The sequence below is a fragment of the Erinaceus europaeus genome, chromosome 7 (genome assembly GCF_950295315.1).
Source record: "Erinaceus europaeus chromosome 7, mEriEur2.1, whole genome shotgun sequence".
In the NCBI taxonomy this organism is placed as follows: domain Eukaryota; kingdom Metazoa; phylum Chordata; class Mammalia; order Eulipotyphla; family Erinaceidae; genus Erinaceus; species Erinaceus europaeus.
Window position 1 is genome coordinate 104,941,562 of NC_080168.1, and position 25,576 is coordinate 104,967,137.

Here is a 25,576-nt window from a genome sequence, read left to right on the forward strand (position 1 = left end):
ACATGGAATGCTAAGGGAAAAAGAAGCTCTGATGGGAGGAAACCATCTTCCTCATTTAGGGTGGTTTTTCCAAGTGTGCTCCTAGCAGCACTAGCATCAACCATGTCTTCAAAGTCCTATTCAGAAGGAGAACAAATGCCAGCTAATCTTACTTATATTTGGAATATCAAGAAACAAAGCAAGCAGACATCGCATGCTCTACTTGACATAAGGCCCCAGGCAATTCATGGGCATGGAAGGAGCTCTCTATATATGGTGACACAGTGTTGTGGCTGGTCGGTTAGTCAGTTCTCCTCTCTTCTCTCTTCTCTCCATTCTCTTTCTCTCTTCTCCCCCCCCCCCCCTCTCTCTCTCTCTCACACACACACACACACACACACACACACACACACACTAAAATAAAAACAGGCAGTTAGACTGTAATGGCAAATTGAAGTGGCCAACATGGAGGAAGGAGAAATATAAGGATAAAGAGATTCAAATAGCCTTTGATGGAGTGTGTGGTGTGGTAACATATCAAGAAAATATGTGAAATTGTATTACAGAAACATACAGACTTTTAAGTCAAAATTATCTTTATTTATTTATCTCACTGCTTATGGTGGTGTGTGGTTATTAAACTTGGGTCCTAGAAGCCTCAGGGATGAAAAGTCTTTTGTATAGCCACAATGATATTCCTCCCAGCCTGATCACATTTTTAAAAAAATAAAATTAACCTTTTACATACCCAAACTCTCAATCCTATAAAGGCCTTTCCAAACATAGGAGAGAAGCAAAGCACCTCCACATGTTAAGTATATTGGAGATGGTAATGAAAGGCATATGGCATATCCCGGGAACATGAGGAAATAAGCTACGCAAGAGAAAGAGTGAGCATTCAGGCAGTGGGACTCCACCAAAGGAAAGACTGAGAGAAATCTGCCACAGGTGAGGTCAGATTTTGTAAGAGGCTACAGTTTTCATAGGATGGTCATGTGATGCTTCTGATAAGTGTGGTTTTCTGAGTGCTTGTCATCCAGATCCACCATCACAGTTCCTGAGAGCTAGGAGAGATGGCCTGCATCCCCACCCACTGACATGTGAGGGAATCAAGGTTCACAACGTGTAGTCAATCAGGATGCAGTAGAAGAAGAAAAACCTAGCAGTGAACTGTGATACTTGAAATGCTGCTTCAAAGATAGCCTGCTTCTTCTAACAGGTTGATTAATGTGTGGAATCAGCTTTTGTATGTCCTTTACCTGACTGGCAGCTATAAAGGCCAGTCTTCTGATGTACATATTCATCTCAAATTACAGTTTAGATAAATTCAATCTCAAGGTTGACCTAGTTTCTAGAATAAAATCAAGATTGATCACTTTTTAAAGATCCTTAAGAGACCCATCTATTTAATCCCAAATTTCTGGAGACTCAATCTCAAGTATAACTGTAGTGGTCTTATTGTGGAAGAGATGTTTGCCTCAAAAAAGAGGTTGTGGATAAAATTTTTTTCTTTTCTTTCTTTCCTTTTTTTTTTTTTAATTTATTGCCACTAGGGTTATTGTATGAATCCACCACAGCTCCTGGTGGACATTTGTTGTTGTACTTTCTGTTGTACTTCATGAGACAGAAAGAAATTGAGAGGGGAGGGGAGATAGAGAAGGAGAGAGAAAAAGACATCTGCAGAGCTACTTCACCTCTAGTGAAGCACCTCCCTACATGTGTGAGGTCTGGGCTCAAACCCACATCCTTTGCATAATAATCTATGCCCTTAACTGAACATGCCACTGCTTGATCCCAGGATTTAAAAATTTTCAAAACATAAAGTTAATTTTTATTCGATATATTTTATTCTATATAGAGTTGAAATTATTTTGCATCAAAATAATTATTCATTAAGTGTCTTCTAGGACTTACCCTTAAATTTCTGTTCATGTGAAGTACTGAAATGAATTTATACCAATTGTTTGTGTTGTGGGTGAATTTCAACCCAGTTTTCTTTTTTCATTTTTAATATATGTTTGGATTAGCACATATATAGGGCCTGATTACTGTAGGATAACCTCTTTATTATTGGGAGTTAAAACAGCTTTATGTTGACTTGACTTTTAACTGAAAGAACTGAAACTCTGTTCCACACAGTGGCTCATTTACTTCTTGGTATCAGTTATTCATAATCAAGAGTCTTTCTCCTTGCAGAAGTTTCCTCAGTTAGCTTTATTCTTTTGATTTCACAATAGTAGTAGACCAGTCTAAACATGTGTCTCTTTATGAAACTTCTTAATTATCTTTTTAGGGAAAAAAAAAAAAGACAAGCAGAGAGTTTATTTTTATCTGTGAGGGAGAGGTTCTTTGCTTGCCAACTCCCTCTGTTGAAAGCAGCCTGAGTGTTATTATGGGGTGTTAGGTATTCTGTTCAAGCAACTTTTTAAGGAAAGTAAAATAGAGATAGAGATAGATAGATAGTGGGGGGAGGAGAAAGGATTATTGTTGGAAATACAAATAACCTTTAATATAGTTGCTTTAACAACTTATAATTCTTTTATAAATGGTGATAAGGTGATTCCTTGCAAGTTATTTATAGAAATAAGTATTTGCTGAGCCCCTGGCTCCCCACCTGCAGGGGAGTCGCTTCACAAGCGGTGAAGCAGGTCTGCAGGTGTAAATGTTTCCTCCTCTCTGCCTTCCCCTCCTCTCTCTATTTCTCTCTGTCCTATCCAACAACAGAAATAACTACAAGGCAATAAAACAAGGGCAACAAAAGGGAATAAATAAATAAATAAATAAATATTTTTTAAAATTTTTAAAAACTTAAAAAAAAAAGTAATCAGTATTGCTTGGGGCCAAACTGTCCGTACAGTCAGTACAGCTAATGAATGCACTGCTCTATCTTTGTTTACAGTGACCACACGTTCAACAATTTGTTAGTTGTAACAACTGAATTAAACTCAAGGGGTGTGGTTAGAGTAATGCATTCTAAGAAAATAGGTACTGAAATATGTATTTACGCATATAAATGATTTCAAATTAAATTTTACTGCACACACGGTAAGACAAAAATGCCACATATACACACACCTTCTCGAAATAGCCAAGACTGCATGTCTTTACACATTGAGCTACAAAGCCCTAAGCTACCTGTTCTCTTGTGCAATAGGTAGGAGACAGTTGAAACTATTGACAGATTTTTCTTATTCATCAAGAAGCTACCATTTAATTGGTTCAGGAATTCCAGTGTGAAAGAACCTGATATTCTGGTTCCTCACAAAGAATGTTCTTCTCTCTGAAACTCCTTTTAGACTCAGGAAATAACCTAGCATCATTTATATCCACTTAAGCGTGCATCCAAGTTCTTTTGTGATTCTTTATGTTTACTAGGGATCATGGTGAGTCAAAAGGTGCAAACCTGTCATCACCATCATCATGTGATCATCGCCTCATAATTTTACTGTTACTGATTTAGTGTGAGTTTATGTTCAGGGCCCATGTTTGGAGTATCAGGACAAATATCCATCTTATATATAGAGATATCCCGTCTATCTGTTTTCTTTTGTTATTACACACAGATTAAAATGCCAGTTCAGGATGATTCTGGTCAGCAGGAGCTCACATCTGAGTTGGAGGGAACCTCAGTCTGTTTCCCATGTTTTAGAAGGTCTCCCAGGTACTCAGCACTAAATACAACTGCAGGCTTGCCACATAAATCTGCGTGTAAGACGAGGGGCAAGCACAGCCTGTGTCCTGGAAGAGTGGGCTTTCAACGCCGTACTGGGCACAGGGGGGTCCACTGCATCCCTGGCATTTGCATCAGGTGTCCTCTGCATCAAACAAGGAGCCTCCTACCCATTCTTTGTATTCACTGTGTCCAGAGCAGAGGGATGTGTGTGTGTGTTGCCAGGACCTCACACATGAATGATTTTACCACTCTAGGCTAGGTGGTCCCCTCCCCCATTCTGACTCATCAGTGGACAGGAAGGAAACAATGAAGCTTCCTGTGGTGCCATTATAGTACTCCTCCTGCAATACTCAGGCTCACACACATGCTAAGTGCACATCTGACACGGTCACCTCACCATTTGGAATCCTGCACTCTGCCTCCCCCCAGTTGGTCAGAAGGTAAAGACCAAATGTCTGTTAGATTGTATTTGACCTATTCTCATCTTCTGCATCTTACTCTTGAATTACATTTTTTTTTTTTTTTTTAGCTCTCCACCCATGGACTCTTAAGTACCAGCCTTACTAAGGCTTTCCTTTTATTTTTTTCATTTATACTTTCTTTTTTTTTTTTTTTTTTTTTCACAGAGCTCTAGTTATGGTGGTTCTGGGTACTGAACCTAGGACTTTGTAGCCTCAGGCATGGGAATCTCTTCGCAGAACCATTATGTTATCTACCCCCCTGTCATTTATTATTTAGCCTTGTGTTGTTCTCACTTGCTTCTTGGAGGAAACCAACCCTTCTTGCAGCAGGGAGGCTTGCTGACGTGCCATACCCCCCACTTTGTAAGGGCCTTGCCCCTTTTTTCCTCTGAATTCTTTCCTTATCATAGCACTTGTTACTCTGGTGACCACTTTGCCTGCCTGCTTCTCTCAAAAGAATTAAAGCTTCGGGGGTCGGGCGGTGGCGCAGTGGGTTAAGCGCAGGTGGCGCAAAGCGCAGGGACTGGCGTAAGGATCCTGGTTCGAGCCCCCAGCTCCCCACCTGCAGAGGAGCGCTTCACAGGCGGTGAAGCAGGTCTGCAGATGTCTATCTTTCTCTCCCCCTCTCTGTCTTCCCCTCCTCTCTCCATTTCTCTCTGTCCTATCCGACAACGAACAACATCAATGATGGCAATAATAATAATAACCACAACGAGGCTGCAACAAAAGGGGGAAAAAATGGCCTCCAGGAGCGGTGGATTCATGGTGCAGGCACTGAGCCCAGCAATAACCCTGGAGAAAAAAAAATTAAAAAATAAAAAAAAAGAAAGCTTCATGAGGTCACGGACTTCACTCATCTGGTTTATTGTTAGATCATTAGCACTCAGCAAACATCACCATTCCGAAAATGGTCATCCATGTTTGGGTCTGTATCTTAAAGGTATTTGGCAAAATTGGTTGAGAGGGAGGCTCCCTTAGGAGGCCGGGTGGTGGCACGCCTGCTTGAGTGCACAAGGACCCAGGTTCCAGCCCCCGCACCCAGTCCCCACCTGCAGGGGGGAAGCTTTATGAGTGGTGAAGCAGTGCTGCAGGTATCTCTTTTTCTCTCTCCTTCTCCCCTCTGGCTGTCTATCCAATAAGTAAAGATAATTAAAAAATTAAAAAGAAAAGAAAAGAAAAGAATAGGTGAAATTAGTAACAAGGTGAAATAATTACTGTTGCATTTGAGACACTGAGGCTTAAAGCATTGGAGCTCCTGTTTTTCCTGTGGCCTCTTAACAAGCCTCAACTGTGTTCTAATTGACCAACCTCCTCCCTCCCTATCCCCCCCATCTGTTTTTGTACACATGGGGTAAATTACACTTGACCTCAGCAGTGATTTGACCGTGGTACATCTTGTACTGCTAGCAAAAATAAACGACCAAAATATTCATAGTCCGTCAAGGTGTGCGTAGCAAGAGGCTGACAAGCCTTATAATACTTGCATATGCCAGCTTTGAACAATGGAAAGACGGCAGTTCGACATTAGTATAAGTAATGGAAAAAGATACTCACATAGTTTTGCTTTTGCTAATGCACTGCACATTTCCTGCCCCCCAAATATTAATTAACTGCAGTGCTTTTAATGTTTTCATCAATTGTGGCAATAATGCTTACTTGGAGAAATATTAAAGCTGGAGTTGAATATTTGTCTTTTGGAAAGCAACTACTTGTGATCCACTCTGTTATGAAACATTTGAGGGTTCTTGGTGACTAAAGAGGTTTTTAATCTAGTTTTTCATGCACTCTTTTTTATGTTGTTTAACTTCTTTTCATGACATAAAGCAAGTCTTATATTTTGTAAACTCGTATATATCAGGTGATTATTTACCAGTTAGTCTGAGAGCTAATATGAAGCAGGTATTTGGGTTTAATTCAATTCTATTAGGACAGAGTTACATTTTTGTGATACAGGGACTATTATCCTGGCAGTTATAAGGGATTTTTGTGCTAGGAAGCAGTGCTGACAAAGACAGCACTGTGCACGCTCCATCTATAACTGAGCACTTTCACACTGCAATTTAGGAGGTGTGCAGTTCAGGAAATTGCTGGCTTTGGCTACAACATACTTTAACTGCAAGGAAAACTTTATTCATCACTCAAGTAATTGGCACTTTTAGTACCTTGTTCATAATTACCTTATAAACAAACGAATATATAAACCTAAGATTGTGTGGTATGGTATCTAACTTGTAAGTCGGACCAATGTGACAGACACCTGTGGGTCTCCCTCTCCCTCCCACAAAAAGCTGATTTGCTCCCTTTACTGCAGAAATCCACAGCTCAGCATCTTCGTTTTCTGCTCTCTCTCTCTCTCTTTCTCCCTTCCTTTCTCCCTTCCTTGCTTCTTCCCTTCCTTCCTTTTTTTTTTTTTTTGCCTGTTACAAAAGTGTAGCTATATTAGCCCTAGACAGCCTGAGGGCCAAAACCAGATGTGAGTTTGGTGAGGGAATAAGGGGCAGGAGTAGGGAAGGGAGGAGGAGAGTGGGTAAAAACGTTTGGACTCTTGGGTTACTCCACTGTTTGTGGGAGGACATCCTGGTTAATGCAAACATTTGGGTTCTGTATTTAAGAGAAAAAACTGTTCCCCCCAAAGCATGGTTTTGTTTAACCCACACACTCTGACCCTCTGGCCCTGTGGCTTTTCTTTTGGACTGAATCCATGAATCCATCTCCGGGACCTAGAAATTGACTAATTGTCTCACTTGCATCACCCTGTACCTCACAGCTAGATCAAGGGGTTTATACATTGGTGAATGCAGATGTGGGAAATGGTCAGAATCAGAGGTCACGGCTGACTTGCCTCTGTTAAACAAAGTTTGTAAAATGTTATGGCAGTCTAAAGGGTGAAGGGCTTGATATTTGTGAATTCTATAGGAGACTTGTTTGTTCGTTTGTTTGCTTTAGTATTATCATACTAAATAGAGAAAACTCAGTCTTTAGGAGTTTTACCTGTGTTTGTTACCTGGTTTGGGATTGCTTACTTGGGAGGGTGCCTGCTTTGTTGTTCCTGGGACCAAGATTCTAGCCCACCCTCCTTGAGAGCACTTAGTCACTGTAATGTTGTGTCTGCCCCCCCCCCCCATACTCCCATCCTCATCTAAAAATAGCCCATTTGTGATGAAGGTCTGATGTTGACAAAATAGAAACAATAAGTAATGGGCTGGGGAGACAGCATAATGGTTATGCAAAGAGAGTTTCATGCCTGAGGCTCCAAGGGCCCAGGTTCAATCCCGAGTACCACCATAAACCAGAGCTGAGCCGTGCTTTGGTCTCTCTCTTTCTCCCTCTCTGTCTTTCTGTCTCTCTCATTAAAATAAATAAATAAATAAAATATTGGGCAGGGGTAGATAGCATAATGGTTATGCAAAGAGACTCTCATGCCTGAAGCTTCAAAGTCCCAGGTTCAATCCCCTGAACCACCATAAGCCAGAGCTGAGCAGTGCTCTGGTAAAAAAAATAATAATTAAATAAAATATTTTTAAAAAACAAAGGAAAGAAATAGTAAATAAATAGTGGGGTTAGATTCTCAGGTGAGCTGAATCAAAGGATTTAACATTATTTTGTGTGTGTTGTTGTCTGCATAGAAACCTAAATCCATTTTCCATCTCTACTGCTCTTCCCTGTTGTAAAAGGCATCCCTGACATTTGCACATACACAGAAAGTTGATGTTCTACCCATATCAATGCATAACACCTGCAAATCTGTATCTACCTGATTTTCGATAAAAGTGGGGTTGGGGGGGGCCTGTCTCGCAGGCATTCTTACTGTTGGCATGATCATGGCTCAGTGACCCTGGTGAATTCCCACATTAGTTTGAAACCAGAAGTTCAGCACTTTTTTTTTTTTAAGGGGTAAAAGTATAGTGGGTCTTCCTGGCCATTTATCTTCAATAAGAACTTAATTGCCAAACTATCTATGAAACAAGTCTCCAGGGACTGCATTGGAACTAATTTGGATGTATTCTGTGAGGTGGCTTGGGAATACTGAACTCATTAGTTTAAAAGCACCAGTTTCCTCATTTTAAAATCATAAGATCTACATCAGAGAAAACTTATTATGATTAAATAGCATAATATATGAAAAAATGCTTAGCTTGGCACCTAATGTGTACTTAACACTATTTAGAGAAAAGAGTGGAGACGTAGCTCGCTTCAAAGAGCTCACAGTGTGGCAGAGAGGACAACTATTTTAAGTGCTGTATCAAAATGCAGAATAGGATTTTGTGAAAAAATACAACACCTGATCAGGATATTCTGAAATGGTGAGGGTTACGTGAGCTACTGTAATGCAAAAGAGCTCAATAATTTATTGTTTTTAATATCTACTTATGTATTTATTTATTTTTTACCATAGCTCTGGTTTATGATGGTACAGGGGACTGAACCTGCCAGGGACTATGAAGCCTCAGGCACGAGTCTCTTTGCACAACTCTTTTTTTTTTTTTTTTTTTTGGCAGACTCTATTCTCTTTCTAGTCTGCTTGAACATTTCCCTTTGGCAAATGATGGTCTAAAATACATTAAATAGTAAAATAAAAAGGCATATTACTTGTTCTAATATGACAGTTAAGATGATTTACATGTCACTTTAATTCCTGTTTACTTGTGGTAATTGAATGCTAAATATCACTTTCAAAGCTGTTATATTGGTGACCTTATTTCTTCTTTTTTCTCCTTTGTTGTGTAGTACAGTGCTCGCCAGTAGTACTATGGGTCGTAATGGAGACATCCTGTGGGTGCAGTGCCCCTCTATACAGCCAGCCATCAGGCACATGTGGCTCTGGAAGGCTAGAAATGTAGCCATTGTGACAAAAGACATACATTTTAACATTACATTTTAATTAACTTAAATAGCCACTTGTGACTACTATATTGGACAATATGAACTGGTTTGTAAGACTGTTAATGTTAAATTTAAAAAAAAAAATCTAATTACTCCCAGGCATTGAAGTGCTCTTTTGTGGACCCTTTATAATACCAAACCCCTGAAGCATATCCACAGGCTGAATGACTAAGGCAATCCATTGTAACTGCTGCTTCTTACAGAGGAAAAAAAAAAAAAAAAGAAGAAGAAGAAAGAAAGGGAAAAAAAGATGTATGTTGGAAGACTTCTTTTTTCAAAATCCCAATGTAATGGTAATATGGATACTTTTCAGCAAGAATTAAAATAGATTAGAAGTCAAGAGTCAGGAACAGAAAACTGACATGTCAGCACCTGGAATGCCAAACTGGTTCTAGTTATTTTACATACTGTTTAATAATATCATAAAGAAGGAGTGTCATTAGCACAATGATACTAAGAAAAGTTAAACTAGGGCCAGGAAAATAGCATAGCGATTTGTTCAACAGACCTTCATGTCGAAGGCTCTGAGTTTCCCTGGGTAACCGAGTTTCTGAGCACCACCATAAGTAAGAGGTGAGCAGTGCTCTGGTTAAAGAAAAAAGAAGGAAAGAAAGGAAAGTCATACTGAATCTGCAGAGTAGTTCATCTGCAAGAGGAGTGCCTGCTTTGTCAGGCAAGTGACCCAAGTTCCAGTCAGGCCCCCACTGGTGAGGGAAGCTTTGATGCTGTGATGTCTTGCCCTCTCTCCGTATGTCTCTCTCTGTCTGAAAAAGTTGATGTGGAGTGATGGTGAACCCTGGTGACAGTTGTATAGAATTTAGGTGTCATAGCTGTTAAATGCAGCCCAGATTTCTAAAAAAGTGACCATATATATAATATTAATTATGATTTACTATTCAGTGCAAAGTTAAAGTGGCCATAATGCTAACTAATGGGAGGGAGTGGTAATGGTTTATAGTACACTTGTTGCTACGTGGGTACTTTTTTTTTTTTTTTGCCTCCAGTCGCTAGGGCTAGGTGCTGACATTACGACTCCACTGCTCCTGGAAGCCAATTTTTCCTTTTTTTTTTTTCTTTCCATTTTTATTCAATAGAACAGAGAAATTGAAAAGGGAGGTGGAGACAGACAGGGAGAGAGACACCTGCAGACCTGCTTCACCACTTGTAAAGTGTCCTCACTGCAGGTGGGAAGTGGGGGCTTGAACCCAGGTCCTCGCATAGTTCCTTGCACTTAGTACTGTGTGTGCCACCATCTGGCTGCTATGGGTACACTTTATCTCTCTATGATAGGTGTCTGCAAAACATTCTCATCCCCCTAGATCCACCCCTATAGAGTCCCTCTGCCTTCCCTTATTCCCCCAGAGTTCTTTGCTTTGATGCAATATACCATACCCAGTCCAAGTTTCACTGTGTTTTCACTTTTTGGCTTATCTCACTTAAACATGATGCCTTCAAGTTCCATCCAAGATGAGGCAAAGGAAATGACTTCATCATTTTGAAACCTTGAGTAGCATTCCATTATGTATATACACTACCACTTCCTTAGCCTCTCATCTGTCATTGGGCACCTGGGTCGCTTCCAAGTTAGGGCTATTATGAACTATGCTTCTGTGAACATAGACGTACAGAGATCTCTTTGGATAGATGATTTTGTTTCCTTTGTATTATTAACTCCTAAGAGAGAATTTGCTAAGTTATAGTGTAGGCCCATGAGTCTCCAGACTATCTTCTACAGGGGTTGGACCAATTTACTTTTCTACTAGTAGTGTAGAAGAGTCCCTGTTTCTCCACATCCTCTCCAACACCTGTTGTTTTTAATGTATGTGTGAAATTCTCATAGATGTGAAGTGGTATCTTACTGTCTTTCTTTGCATTTTTCTGATAATCAGTGTTGCTTGATTTTTAACAGTACTATTTGGAGTTCTTTACTCCATGTTTCTGAAGGACAAGTTACAGTAGTCTTCACCTTTCATATCATGGCCCATTCACATTCTTGTGTGTGTTCTCCTTCAATTCTAGAGCTGGAAACAGGATTGTTGAAATAGTACCGGGACATCTGAAACAGTTTCATTCCCTCGAAACTTTGGATCTGAGCAGCAATAATATTTCAGAGCTGAAAAGTGCATTTCCACCCTTACATCTCAAATATCTGTAAGTCCATTTTTCATTAACAGAATGTTTTCATCTGTGGAGGCTGGTGAGCTAGCTCCCCCGAGAAGAACACCTGTTGTGCCATACATGGGACCTGGGTCTGAATCTCCTGGGACTTCTGCTACCCTGGTTGGCACCCTGGTTGCCACTCTAGGTTGGCACCTCTCTCTCTCTCTCTCTCTCTCTCTGAAAAAAGAAAGGGGGACAGGAGTGGTGAAGCCCTGATGATAGCAACAGAATTTTCCCCTATGTTAAGTAAAATTTACTGTGTTATAATTTTATAATGCATTACGGTTTTCAAATATCAATTTTAAGATATAGTAAAGTCTGCCTATTTGACTAATGATGTATCAAAGATGTTGCTTTCCTATTGTAATTTACTGTAACCGCAGTTTTCCTTTTATGCCTACAATTTTGGATTGCAAAACATTTAAAAAATATCAAAGTGAAATCACTGTTATGTTTCACTAACCTCATAAAAGACAACAAATCTCATAAAAGACTGGATAAGCATCTCTAAAATTGCTTTGTAACTTTAAATACTCCAGTTACTTTTCCTCAGTAATATGGGTGAATCTCAGTCCATATTGGTTTATAATGACCCAGAAGTAATCATCTTAATGGTTCATTTTAAAAATTATTCACTTGCTAGGACAGAGAGAAATTGAGAGAGGATAAGGAGATAGAGAGACACCTTCAGCACTGCTTTACTTCTTGTCAAGGCTCCTCTCTCTAGGTGGGGGTTGGGGGTCTGAACCCAGGTCCTTGCGCACTGTCATGTGTGCACTCAACCAGGTGCACCACCAACCAGCCCTCTTTCACTGCTCATTTTTACAAATTATGTTTAGTTTTTTGGAGACTACAATGCAGACTATGCATGCAGTTACCCAAAGGAAGCAGAAAGAACAGCTCATGTTTACAATTTCAATAGGTATATCAACAGCAACAGAGTCACATGGCTGGAACCTGGGTATTTTGACAATTTGGCAAACACACTGCTGGTGCTGAAGTTGAACAGGAACCGTATCTCAACTATCCCACCCAAGATGTTCAAACTGCCCCAGCTGCAATACCTGTGAGTAAGATGCCCTAGACATTGTTCCCTCACCTCCTCTATCTCCTAAAATCCACACTGTGGCAAAAGGAGTTTGAAAGTGAGGATTTGGTCACCTTCCCTTTTGAGAGCCCAAGTTATAGGATTTCTAGATCAGAATGAAGTCTAGAAGTCACCTGGCGTGAGCTCCAGCCTGACAAGGCATGTTGGATTGTTAATGAAAGAGTGAACAGTGTAATCACTGAGCAACCTCCTCACAAAGGCATCATTGTGGCACTGAAGAAATCACAGGGACTCTCAACAGCTGAGGTTTATGAGAATAACACTGACAACTGCAGGAGGCTCTGGCGGCTTAAGTGGCTTGCACAGAACTGTCTCGTTAATAAGGGTAAAATGATCTGTGAACAGGCTTCTAAAATATAGTGATTTTTCAACTTTGGCTGCACATTACAGACACTTGGGGAGTTTTAAAAATCCCAGAGCCCAGGCTACACCCTGGACCTGTTATATTAGAACCTGTGGAGGTAAGAAGCGGTGGGCTTCAGTAATTTTTTAAAACTCCCTGGGTGATTCCATTGTGCAACTGAGGTTGAGAAATAAAGAGAAGGCATTACACATAAAGAATCCTGAAGGAGTAAGCAGTTTTGAAAAGGATATACTTAAGGGCCCTGCTCCTGAGTAGACCCCATAGTCCTTTTTTTAAGACCCAATTTTTATTTGATTTTTTAAAATCAGCATTATTTATTAACTAGAGATAGCAAGAGACTAACAGGAATGGGGAGACAGAGAGGGAGAGAGAGACAGAGAGACACCTGCAGCGCTGCTTCACCATTCATGAAGCTTTCTCCCTGTAGGTGGGGACTGGGGGCTTGAACCCAGGTTCTTCCACATTGTAACATGTGTGCTCAACCAGGTGTGCCACCACTTGCCCCCCCCTGTATCATATTTCAACGTACTGGTCCATATTCTCATTCTTACAATTTAAAAATAAATGCTCACTTGTTTATTTTTATGCTGATTGGACAACAATTTAGATATTGTGTGGTAGGCTTTCAGTATTTTCTTATTCCAGAAGTGTATCACACATCTCAAAAGGAAATTCTACTTTTGTTTCTGAGGTTTCCTTGGTTTATAAGATCATGAATGTTTTTGAAATATAATTCTGTATCTCTGAAAAATATGTAAGTAATCCACACCTATCTCCCAAGCACCAGTAGCCCTTGTCTTCAGTTTATGGATCCCCTGCACACTTGCAGCCCAAGCCTTTGCCAGTCTCCTATTCTGCTTGGTAATCTCAGGTCTTTGGTCTGAATCCAAAGCTGTGTTTTCAGCTGATGCTCCCTGTTTTCCTTGCTGTGTTTCTTTACTGTACATGGGTAAGATCCCTGTCTATTTTTACTTCATAGAAGTCGCTTGTTTATCTGAAAATGCTCTTCATTACTCCTTCAAGCCTTAATGCTATCCTAGCTGGAGAGAGCATTCTTAGGTGGAGCTCTTTTCCATTCGACAGCAGTCCTTTCTGGTCTTTAGAGAGCCTGTTGAAAAAAATCAGCTGATGGTCTTTTATAAGTAACTTTTTCTTTTGAGGATTTTACATTTCTTTTATATTTGATTTTTTGCCACTTTAACCGTTATGTACCTTGGTGAGCCTAGGTTTAAATTCTTTTTGTTTTGAGCTCTTAATGCTCCCTGGATCTAAGGATCTGTCTCCTTCCGGGGAACAACCTTGGTTAATATTTGTTCGAATAAAAATTTTGTTCCTGGGGCCAGGCGGTGGCACACCTGGTGAAGTGCGCACATTACAGTGTACAAGAACTGCCCAGGTTCAAGCCCTTGTTCCCCACCTGCAGGGAGAAAGCTTGGAGAGTGGTGCAACAACGCTGCAGGTATTTCTCTATCTCTTTCACTATCTCCCCCTCCCATCTCAATTTCTCTCTGTCTCTATCCAATAACAATTGTGGTCCTATCTCTGCTCTTTTTGGTGCCCTTGTGATATGAATGTTCTTCCTCTTAATATTATCCCATAACTCTATTACATTGTTCTCATTGGTTAAGTTCCTTTTTTAAAAAATGATTTTTAAATCTTCTTCTACTCTATTCTCCAACTCACTGTTTCAGTCCTTGACTTCTGTCCATCTGCTGGGACACCTTTCAACTGTTTTTGTTTTATTGTTGTTTTAGCTCAGCTACTGTATTTCTGCTATAACTTGCATGTTCTCTGATTTTCTCCAAGTTTTCTTCCATTAAACTTCTTTATTCAGAGACCATGCTAGGGATCATAATCCTGGTATCCTTTTTAGGAGGTTTACGCAGCATTTTTTAACTTGGGATTTTCTTCAGTTGCTATCTTGGTCCAACAGTGTTTTCTCATTATGTTTGATTCTCTCTTAGAACCTGGGCCTAGTGGTCTGTGTTTGAACCTGGGTATCAACCAAGAAGCTCAGTGTTGTCAGTTCTTACTAGCCACAGAGTTGCTGTGTGCAGCAGTTTCAGATTTGATCTGTGGCTAAGGCCTCAGTCTAGGTAGTGGCAATCTGACAGGGTAGTCATGGCTGGCTTAGGCCAGGAATCTTCCCCCAGTGTTCTCACTATGGAAACTAAAATCCCAATATAGCATCCCTGGAGCTCCAGCACGTTTCTGCCCTAGGGCTTCCCTCTCCCCCTCTTTGTGGCTTTTAATGCCCAGGTTTGCATCATCTTACAGTTTTAAGAATAGGACTGGGATGTTAGTTTTCAATACAGCTTGCCCTCTGCTTCCTTGCAAGATTTGAGCCCTGAACCGTACAGTTCTCTCCCCATAGCAGTTTGTTTTAGCACAGAGGGACTTTTCTTTCAAGAGTGCATCTTTTTGTGTCCTTCCACCTGGATATTAAACACTTGTGCCTCTTGCCTTGAGAAGTTATTTTTTGTGCCTGCTCCCCCCCCCCACAGTGTTGTAACTTTCATATTGATGCCAGGAGGAAATTTACTCATTATTAATCAAAATTTTCTCAATAAAGATACTAAGAAGCTTAAAACAGTCTATGTAACTTATCACTGACTGATTTAACTATGTTATAGTACTGCCTAATTTTGTTACTACATCTAGAATTTGTCGTGTAAGCTAATGTTTAATTGTAACATCCAATGCAGTGAACTGAATCGAAATAAGATAAAAAATGTGGACGGACTCACATTTCAAGGGCTTGGTGCTCTGAAATCTTTGAAGATGCAGCGAAACGGAGTAACAAAACTTATGGATGGAGCTTTTTGGGGACTGAGCAATATGGAAATCTTGTAAGTGTGGGTTATCATGATCCCTTCTTAGTATGATTCCCAGAATGCTCAGTAAACAATCAGTAGCTTTTATTTCAAATCCTAAGTCCAAAAAAAATCACATAGTGAACAGTCTTATTTGTAGTGTTTCAGGTGAGGTGACTGAGAATTTATAAGCAGACGGTGTTTTTTGCTGATACCTATATAACAAAAGCCAAGCATGTAGTAACAACAATAGGCATATATAATAGGATGTAATCATATGTCCCCTTTGAAGAGAGTAGATAATGAACTTTTGATCCTGCTTTTGATTCTTGTTGTAAATGTAGGCAGCTGGACCATAACAACCTAACAGAGATTACCAAAGGCTGGCTTTACGGCTTGCTGATGCTCCAGGAACTTCATCTCAGCCAAAATGCCATCAACAGGATCAGCCCTGATGCCTGGGAATTCTGCCAGAAACTCAGTGAGCTGTGAGTTCCCTTTTATTCTCCTCAGGTTCGGAGCACAGGTCATGCCAGAGCATGAGCTTCTTACCACTGATCTGTGAAATTTTCATAACAAAGTTTCCAAGGTGACAGCTTTTTTCATATAAAACCTAGTCATATTTTTGTTGTGACAAATTGCAGACAACTCTGCTGTTTCAATTCAGTAGCACATGGGCTAAAGTAATGATGGTTATTTCCAAATACAGAGAATAGTTTTTTTTTTTTAATTGCTAGGATTAGAAATCATGTTTACGTGAGTATTATCAAGAAGACACCATTGTACAATAAGGATTATTGTAGTTACGCATAGTATCAGGGTGTTTTTGTTTTGTTTCATTTGCTTTTTTCTTAAATCATTGTGCTTAATTGAAAAATAAAAACTTTATTTGTACTTTTTCTTTTTTCCTTTCTTTCTTTCCTTCTATTTTTTTTTACAGGGACCTAGCTTTCAATCACTTATCGAGGTTAGATGATTCAAGCTTCCTGGGCTTAAGCTTGCTAAATACACTGCACATTGGGAACAACAGAGTCAGCTACATTGCTGATTGTGCCTTCCGGGGGCTTTCCAGTTTAAAGACTTTGTAAGTTACACATTTTGCTCTATGTACATAACCTAATTGGTTCCTAAATGTGCCCACTTTTCTCCAACCAGCCTTCCTTTGTTGTGAAGGAAATGTGTACAGCCTCAGAAGTAATGTCTTAATCTTTCCCAGATCAGTTTGATTAAAATAGGTCCATTTTATCCATATGTGTTTCTTAAAGGGATTAAAAAGGACAGTGATCAGATTGTTTTGGTGATTGTTGTTGGCGTTCTAAGGATTTCCAGGAAGTTAGTCACTGTTCAAGAGGAAAACAATTTTAAATTCACTAATTTTTCTTTATAAAATACTGATTAAGAATTACTCAGAGAAAAACAGTCTATGCGAAAGGAATCAAAAGCCAACGCCTGCTTATCCTGCTAGCTATATCCAGACTTGATCTCTATTGTAGGAGAGAAAAAAAAAAAAGATGTGATTAATTGAACTTTGAAAAAAAAAAATCTCTCAGATGTTAACTTTAATGTTGTGCAGTGGACTTTTGATTTTTGCACTGTCAGAAACTTTTCCTCTGCACTATTTGAAGCATTACATAATTGAAAGGCATGCTGTATGCTTTGGCGAATTCCTCCTGGTGTGGTTGGAACAGTGGTTTTAAAGTTTAATGTATTTTTCAAACTAGTCAAATCTTTCAGAATTTAGTCATCTTGACAGGGGAATTAATAGAACTGAAGTCTGCTTTCCTGAATTTGAGCGAAGACTTTAAAAGTTGCTGAGGGAGGAGGGCAGAGGTTGTAAGAAACCTGATGGAGAGTTTTTCTATCATTTTGAAACAACAGATATGATGAGGGATATTACGGATTACAAGATATGCGGATAGTAATCTTAGATTTCTGAGTGTGTCTCTGAAGAGAATTTATCTTTTGTTTTGTACTAGTTTCAGTAAAGTTTCTTTTTTTTTTTCCTCTTAAATGAGGGATCTGAAGAACAATGAAATTTCCTGGACTATAGAAGACATGAATGGCGCTTTCTCTGGCCTTGACAAACTGAGACAGCTGTGAGTATTATGTTTTGTCTCACTCTTTAAACATTTTATCTTAATCAAAGTGAGTTTCACAAATTAATGTCTTAACAGGTAGACAAGTAGATGCTTATCTGGTTGCTACTTTGTCATTTCCCCTAAATGAGTATTGATGGGGTGGGGGAGGGAGTTGGGCTGTAGTGTAGCGGGTTAAGCACACGCACGTGGTGCGAAGCACAAGGACCAGCGTAAGGATCACAGTTCGAGCCCCTGGCTCCCCATCTGTAGGGGAGTCGCTTCACAGGTGGTGAAGCAGGTCTGCAGGTGTCTATCTTTCTCTCCCACTCTTTGTCTTTCCCTCCTCTCTCGATTTCTCTCTGTCCTATCCAACAATGACAACATCAATAACAACAACTAATAACTACAAGAATAAAAAACAAGGGCAACAAAAGGGAAAATTTTAAAAAAGATATGTATTGAGTAGCTTCTTTCCCTTGAGTATGGTGGCTTTATTTATCATCTTCCTTAGTGTAACAACATATTTTAATAATGATACTTGAGGTTGTTGTAAACAATACAGTATAAAGGCATGTTTACATTTAACCATCAAATGACCTTACTGATGACTAAATTCTGTGTTTCAGGTTTCTGGTTTTCAGTTTTGTTGTTGTTGTTGTTGTTATAGCCTCCAGGGCATTGGTTCCTGCACTACAATTCCACTGCTCCTGTGGCAGTTTAAAAAAAACTTTTTTTTTTTTTTTTTTTTTTGCATAGCACAGAGAAATTGAGAGGAGAGGGGGAAAACAGTGAGAGAGAAAGACACCTGCAGACCTGCTTCACCCCCTTGCAGATGAAGAGCCAGGGACTTGAAACAGGATCCTTGGACAGGCCCGTGAGCTTAGTACTATGTGCGCTTAACTCTGTGCACTGTCACCTGGGCCCCCAAGTTTGTGGTTTTCAAACTGAGTCACATTTAGCGCTAAAGTTCTCTTTGGTGAAGGTATCCATGAGGAGGTGCAAGGTATGCTGGGAAAGAATCCACAATTATCTGCTTTATTTACTAAACTTTATTTACTACTATTCCAACTTAGTTGGAATAAAGTTTCTACCTCTTCCTTAAAAGACTTTGAAAGCCACTGCTTGGGGGCCAGGCACTGGTGCACCTGGTTAACTGCATATATCATCATACAGAAGCCTGGGTTCGAGCCCTTGCTCCCTACTTACAGGGGGAGCTCTTCATGAGTGGTGAAGCAGGTCTGCAGGTGTCTTTCTTTTTTTTTTTTTGTTTTTATTTTTTTATTTAAGAAAGGATTAATTAACAAAACCATAGGGTAGGAGGGGTACAACTCCACACAATTCCCACCGCCCAATCTCCATATCCCACCCCCTCCCCCGATAGCTTTCCCATTCTCTATCCCTCTGGGAGCATGGACCCAGGGTCATTGTGGGTTGCAGAAGGTAGATGGTCTGGCTTCTGTAATTGCTTCCCCGCTGAACATGGGCGTTGACTGGTCGGTCCATACTCCCAGTCTGCCTCTCTCTTTCCCTAGTAGGGTGGGTCTCTGGGGAAGCTGAGCTCCAGGACATATTGGTGGGGTCTTCAATCCAGGGAAGTCTGGCTGGCATCCTGATGACACCTGGAACCTGGTGACTGAAAAGAGAGTTAACATACAAAGCCAAACAAATTGTTGAGCAATCGTGGACCCAAAGCTTGGAAAAGTGGAGAGGAAGTATTAGGGAGGTACTCACTGCAAACTCTAGTGTACTTCTGCTTTCTTACTTTGGTGCCATACTCCAAACTCAGTCAATTTCTGCTTTGCGTTTCTACTTCTTTTTTTTTTTTTTTACATGCATAACATTCCCCAGATTCCCATTTAACAATACAACCCCCACTATTTAATTCATCATTTTTCATGGACCTGTATTCTCCCCACCCACCCATCCACCCCAGAGTCTTTTACTTTGGTGTAATACTCCAATTCCATTTCAGGTTCGACTTGTGTTTTCTTTTCTAATCTTGTTTTTCAACTTCGAGAGTGAGATCATCCCGTATTCATCCTTCTGTTTCTGACTTATTTCACTCAACATGATTTTTTCAAGGTCCATCCAAGATCGGCTGAAAACGGTGAAGTCACCATTTTTTACAGTTGAGTAGTATTCCATTGTGTATATATACCACAACTTGCTCAGCCACTCATCTGTTGTTGGACACCTGGATTGCTTCCAGGTTTTGGCTATTACAAATTGTGCTGCCAAGAACATATGTGTACACAGATCTTTTTAGATGGATGTGTTGGGAGGTGTCTTTCTTTCTCCCTCTCTGTCTTCCTTGCCCTCTCATTTTCTCTCTGTTCTGTTGAAAGGAAAAAAGAAAAAAGGAAAAAATGGCTGAAGCAGTGGATTCTTAGTGCAGACACTGAGCCCCAGCAATAACCCTGGTGGGGGAAAAAAGCCACTGCTTTAAATTTCAGCATGATGTTTTGAACACCTGTTTTAGCTGTCACATTCTTAATTATGCAGAGCTATATTACTGACAAAGGTAGCTTGGATACATTTTAAATAAGCACATACTATATAACTGAAGAAAAAATATTCATAAATGATTTTGAAAACTTCTTTTTTTAAATGAGAATTCTACCCCCCAACTGGTTTTTTTATTACCTGCACCAATATTTTTTGTTGTTACTGTTTTCTAGGATACTCCAAGGCAACAGGATTCGATCTATCACCAAAAAAGCCTTCACTGGTCTGGATGCATTAGAACATCTGTGAGTATATGAATTTAGTTATCTTAAGGGTGTTCTAAGATGGCTATTTACTTCTGTATCATAAAGATAAACCAACAAGGACTTTTGTTGCCTTCTCAGTATTATAAAATGTATTTACACATCTGCCTGTTATCTACCTGCCTTCCTATATCTCCACCTGTGTGAGATTATACAGGTACAGCTTTCCCTTTGCATTTATAGGTATTGCTCTCTGTCACTACTAAGTTTTAGTTATTTTTCTCAAGTGCTATGTTTTAGTTTAAAATAAACTACCTTTTATTGTGCACCCATTACGTCAGGCATTATACTATATGTGTGTGTATGTATATATATATGTATGTATACATAAGTATGTATGCAAAGATATATATACACATATACACACATATACACATATACGTATACTTAACCCTCAAAAGAAATGATGGTTATTATGTTTAAGACAAGTATGGGACAGGACAAACCATAAATAAATCCTTACTCTATGTCTATACATCAGTAATAATGTGACTTGGATTTTAAAGATCGAGAAGGAAAATTTCCATAACCTTTTAGAAAGACTATTAACATGAATTTGAGAACTTGTATTAGTTCGTTTCTGCTGGTTGTTGTCTAATCATAAAATGTAAAACCCATTTGCCTTTCTTTCTTTTTTTTTCTCCTTTTTTTCCTTTTGGCTTATATTCTTCTGCTACTAACCCAACGGCAACTAGCAGAAGCAGGAATCAGGCCAGGGGACCCTTGCTGACATGTTTTCCCTACATCACTAGTGCTCCCGCCTTCAAGTCTCTGCCTCAGTGAACCATGGCACACATTTCTGAGATGACATTTAGACACTTATATATTGAAACAATAGAAGAGCAAGCTAGTCAGCCTAGCTTGCTAGCCAAACCTGTATGTGTATTGAAACAGCCAACTGCTTCTAACAGCAGGCATATGCTTTCCTCCTTAATAGTAAAAGTACAAAAGACTATAGATGATGTCTATGCTGACTAGAAGGAATGTAGGCAGCTAAAGGTTTTAACATGCATGAACTTAGACAAGAGAAGTGAAAGTTTAAAATAGGGACCTGTGGTGTACTTTCACTGGAGCTCTGCATTTAGAGTTAGTCAACTACTAACTGTGAACTACCTTGTTGTTGTCTAGCTTACCTGTTAGTTTGAGGGGTGATTTGCATTGCTCGCCATGCAGACAGTGCAGTAGGACGACTCCACAAAACAGTTTGGAAAGATGAGCCAGTATTGTTCTTATTGAAACTTTTTTTTTTCTTCAAGGGGAAATTAGCCAAAAGAATTTGTCATCGGGCCCATTTCATTTCTGGGAAACTGGAATTAGTGGGGTCCGTGGAGTATTAACCTCTGCTTCAGTTTTTCTAAACCTTGACTCTCCCAGTCTCTTTTTCTACCCGTGTTCAATTTCTTCATTCTGTTTTCTGTTTCCACTTGGCTCATTCCAGATCTTTTTTATACCCTGTAAAGGAAAAACAGAGTGTTAATATTTGTGAAGAGTTTAAAATTCATACTGCTTGTAAATACTCCTTAAAAATATAATAGTTGATGCTGGACAGTAGCCATCCAGTACAGTGTGCAAGGACCTGGGTTCAGACTCCTGGTTCCCACCTACAGGGAGGGAAGCTTCTAGAGAGGCAAAGCTGGGAGTCCGCGGTAGCGCAGTGGGTTGGGTGCAGGTGGCGCAAAGCGCAAGGACCGGCTGAAGGATCCCGGTTCGAGCCCCCGGCTCCCCACCTGCAGGGGAATCGCTTCACAAGCGGTGAAGCAGGTCTGCAGGTGTCTGTCTTTCTCTCCTCCTCTTTGTCTTCCCCTCCTCTCTCCATTTCTCTCTGTCCTATCCAACAACAACGACATCAATCATAACTACAACAATAAAACAACGAGGGCAACAAAAGGGAATAAATAATAAATAAAAAATATTAAAAAAAAACACAACAAAAAAAAATAGAGTGGCAAAGCTGTGCTGCAGGCCTCTCTCCCTCTCTCCCCCCTCTTTTTGTCTCCCCTTCCATCTCAATTTCTGTCTGTATCCAAAAGAAGTAAACGTAACAATAAATAAAATAAAATGAGTCAAGAATATTTTCTCATTTTTATGAACATCCTGTATGAGGGGGATCGGGCAGTGATGCACCTGGCTAAGTGCAGAGTACTATGCACAAGGACCCAGGTTCGAGTCCCTGCTCCCCACCTGCAGCAGGGACATCTCGCGAGTGGTAAAGCAGGTCTACAGGTGTCTGTCTTTCTCTCCCTATCTACACCTCCCCTTTCAGTTTCTCTCTGTCCTATTGAATAAAATAAATAAATAAATAAAGGAAAGAGTGGCCACCAGGAGCAGTGGACTCTTAGTGTGAGCACCAAGTCCCAGCTATAACCCTGAGGCAAAAAAAAAAAAAAGATCCTCTATGAAAAGAGAGACTGTGTTTTAGCATGTACATTTTTTTAAAGATGGAACTTAAATTATTCAGTTTATTTATTTTAATTTCTTTATTTGGGGATTAATAGTTTACAGACAATAAAATACAGTAGTTTGGGGGGCTAGGTGGTAGCGCAGCAGGTTAAGCGCACTTGGTATGTAAAGGAATCCCAGTTTGAGCCCCAGCTCCTCACCTGCAGGGAGGTCACTTCACAAGCAGTGAAGCAGGTCTGCAGGTGTCTGCCTTTCTCTCTCCCTCTTGTCTTCCCCTCCTCTCAATTTCTCTCTTTTCTATCCAACAATGACGACAGCAGTGACAACAATAATAATAACAACAATGATAAACAAGGGCAATAAAAAGGGAAAAAAATATAGTAGTTTGTACATGCATAACATTTCCTAGTTTTCCACATAACAATACAACCCTCACTAGGTCCTCTGCCATCATGTTCCAGGACCTGAAATCCCAAGAGTCTTTTACTTTGGTGCAGTACACCAGCTCCACTCCATGCTCTGCTTAGTGTTTTCCCTTCTGATCTTGTTTTTCAACTTCTGCCTATGAGTGAGATCACCTCATATTCATCCTTCTGTTTCTGACTTATCCCACTTAACATGATTCCTTCAAGCTCCATCCAAGGTGGGGTAAAGAAGGCGAGTTCACTATTTGTCATAGCTGAGTAGTATTCCACCACATATATAGACCATATCTTTCTCAGCCACTCATGTGTTGTTGGACACCTAGTGCTTTCAAGTTTTGGCTTTTACAAATTGTGCTGCTATGAACATAGATATACACACATAATTTTGGATGGGTGTGTTGGGTTCCTTAGGATATATCCCCAGGAGAAGAATTGCAGAGTCATAGGGTAGGTCCATTTCTAGCCTTCTGAGAGTTCTCCAGACTGCTCTCCACAGGAGTTAGACCAACTGACATTCCCACCAGCAGTACAGGAGGGTTCCTTTGTCCCCACAACCTCTCCAGCATTTGTGGCTGCTACCTTTTCTGATGTCTGACATTCTCACAGCAGTGAAGTAGTATCTCATTGTTGACTTTACTTGTGTTTCTCTGACAATCGATAGCATGTACATTTACTTGAACACTTTACCATCTTTAGGTAAGGTAGAATAATTTAGTAATTACTACGAGTACAGGTTTTAGGGCTCGGTGGTGTTATACCACTAAAGTACATGTCACCATGAGCAAGGATCTGAGTTGAAGCCCCTGGTTCCCATTTGCAGGGGGGAAGCTTCACAGTAAGTGAAGCAATGCTGCAGGTATCTATCCTCTCTGTCTCTCCCCTATCTCTCACCTTCATTCAAAAATGAATACATCTTAAAAAAAAAAGTGTGTAAGTTTTGAAGTTGAAAATTATTAAACTTGGGGCCAGGCAGTGGCATACCTGATTAATAAGCTCACATAATACCATGTACAAGGACCGACCTAGGTTTGAGCCCCCAACCCCCACCTTCAGGGAATACACTTCATGAGTGGTGAAACAGGTCTGAAGGTATCTTTCTCTCTTCCCCTCTATCTCACCTTCCCCTCTCAATTTCTCTGTCCTTTTAAGTAAAATAGATAGAAGGTGGGGGAAGGATGGAGGGAGGGAGAAAGAAAGGAAGGAAGGAAAGAAGATAAAAAAAATGGCCACAGGAGCAGTGGATGCATAGTGCCAGTACTGAACCCAGCAATAGCCCTGGTGGCAATAAAAAAAAAAAGGAAGGGAGGAAGTAAGAGAGAGATATTGGGCTCAAATCTTAAATGCCTTTTCATCCTCTAAGGAAGATATCAATACCATTTTGGAGAGTTTCTATAAAGAATTTACATATAAAGATAATATTTGTAAATCATTTAGCACAGTGTATAACATAGAAAATGCCATGTATTTGCTGGTTATTTTAAAAGCATATTTATGGAGAATTTTATTTGTATATTTAGAAGTTTCCAGTGGTTACTAACTTGAATAATGGGAATGCAGTAAAATTATATAATGGGACAGTTTGGGCCTTTGTGAGTCAGATAACCTGTACATGATAAGGCCAAGTGATTCAACCATTCCAGAATCTACCTCTGCTACAGATAGTCTTGATTTTCAAATTAAGCTTCCTCCTGGGTTCTTTTGGAATAATTCTGTCTGTGTGTCAGTATATAGACCATTTGTTTCAGGAATGAGGTGGGCGGTGTGGACTCACCCTTTGTCTGAAGGCACAACCGTGTCACGGTTTCCACTGATGTATCTAATTTGGTTGTTTTCAGAGACCTGAGTGACAACGCAATCATGTCCTTACAAGGCAATGCATTTTCACAGATGAAGAAACTTCAGCAATTGTAAGCCTGTCTTCTTCATGTTAAGAGTTTCCCATCAAACCTAAGAGGGAACTTCTAGGTGTATCTCTCTAGATTATGTATCTGTGAAAAGTATCTAGGACAGTCTTAACATTACTTCATTTTTATATCAGAAAGCAAAGCAAAAGGAATTGGTTATTTCCTTTGTTGACAAGGGAGTTCCTTGGGGACAGGGAGGTGAGGTTCAGTGACAAATAAAACACTTCCCTAAAAAAAAAAAAAAAAAAGACCTCCCTCACATCTGAGACCACAGGAGAGCAGCAAGGAGAACTCTATCAGTGGTGGACTGGTGCTTGACTCTCTGTTCCCTGGGTTGTTCTCTGTCTCTTTCTAAAAAAAAAAAAAAATACAGCATTGGGAGATGGCTTAGTGATAATGTGCATGTCTAAGGCCCTGGGTTCAGTCTCAGGCATTGCGTAATAAAAGGAGTTGTTTTTTCTTCTGTTCTGACTTTACAGCCTAAATCTGTGAGTCCTGGTACAGTAGAGTCTGATCAATAGCGGGTTTCCAGTAGTACCATATTTCTGGTGTATCAACA

At 40.0% G+C, this 25,576-nt stretch overlaps 1 protein-coding gene across 1 annotated transcript in view; it reads left to right on the plus strand.

Annotated features, from left to right (window-relative positions):
- Nucleotides 1–25,576, plus strand: part of LRIG3 (leucine rich repeats and immunoglobulin like domains 3) — a 61,364-nt gene that overhangs the window by 22,064 nt on the left and 13,724 nt on the right. Inside the window, exons 4-11 of the mRNA XM_007516658.2 lie at nucleotides 11,017–11,148; nucleotides 12,080–12,223; nucleotides 15,335–15,478; nucleotides 15,787–15,930; nucleotides 16,383–16,526; nucleotides 17,458–17,538; nucleotides 20,199–20,270; nucleotides 24,949–25,020. Coding sequence (XP_007516720.2) covers nucleotides 11,017–11,148; nucleotides 12,080–12,223; nucleotides 15,335–15,478; nucleotides 15,787–15,930; nucleotides 16,383–16,526; nucleotides 17,458–17,538; nucleotides 20,199–20,270; nucleotides 24,949–25,020 — 933 coding nt within the window. The remainder of the gene's footprint in view (nucleotides 1–11,016; nucleotides 11,149–12,079; nucleotides 12,224–15,334; nucleotides 15,479–15,786; nucleotides 15,931–16,382; nucleotides 16,527–17,457; nucleotides 17,539–20,198; nucleotides 20,271–24,948; nucleotides 25,021–25,576) is intronic.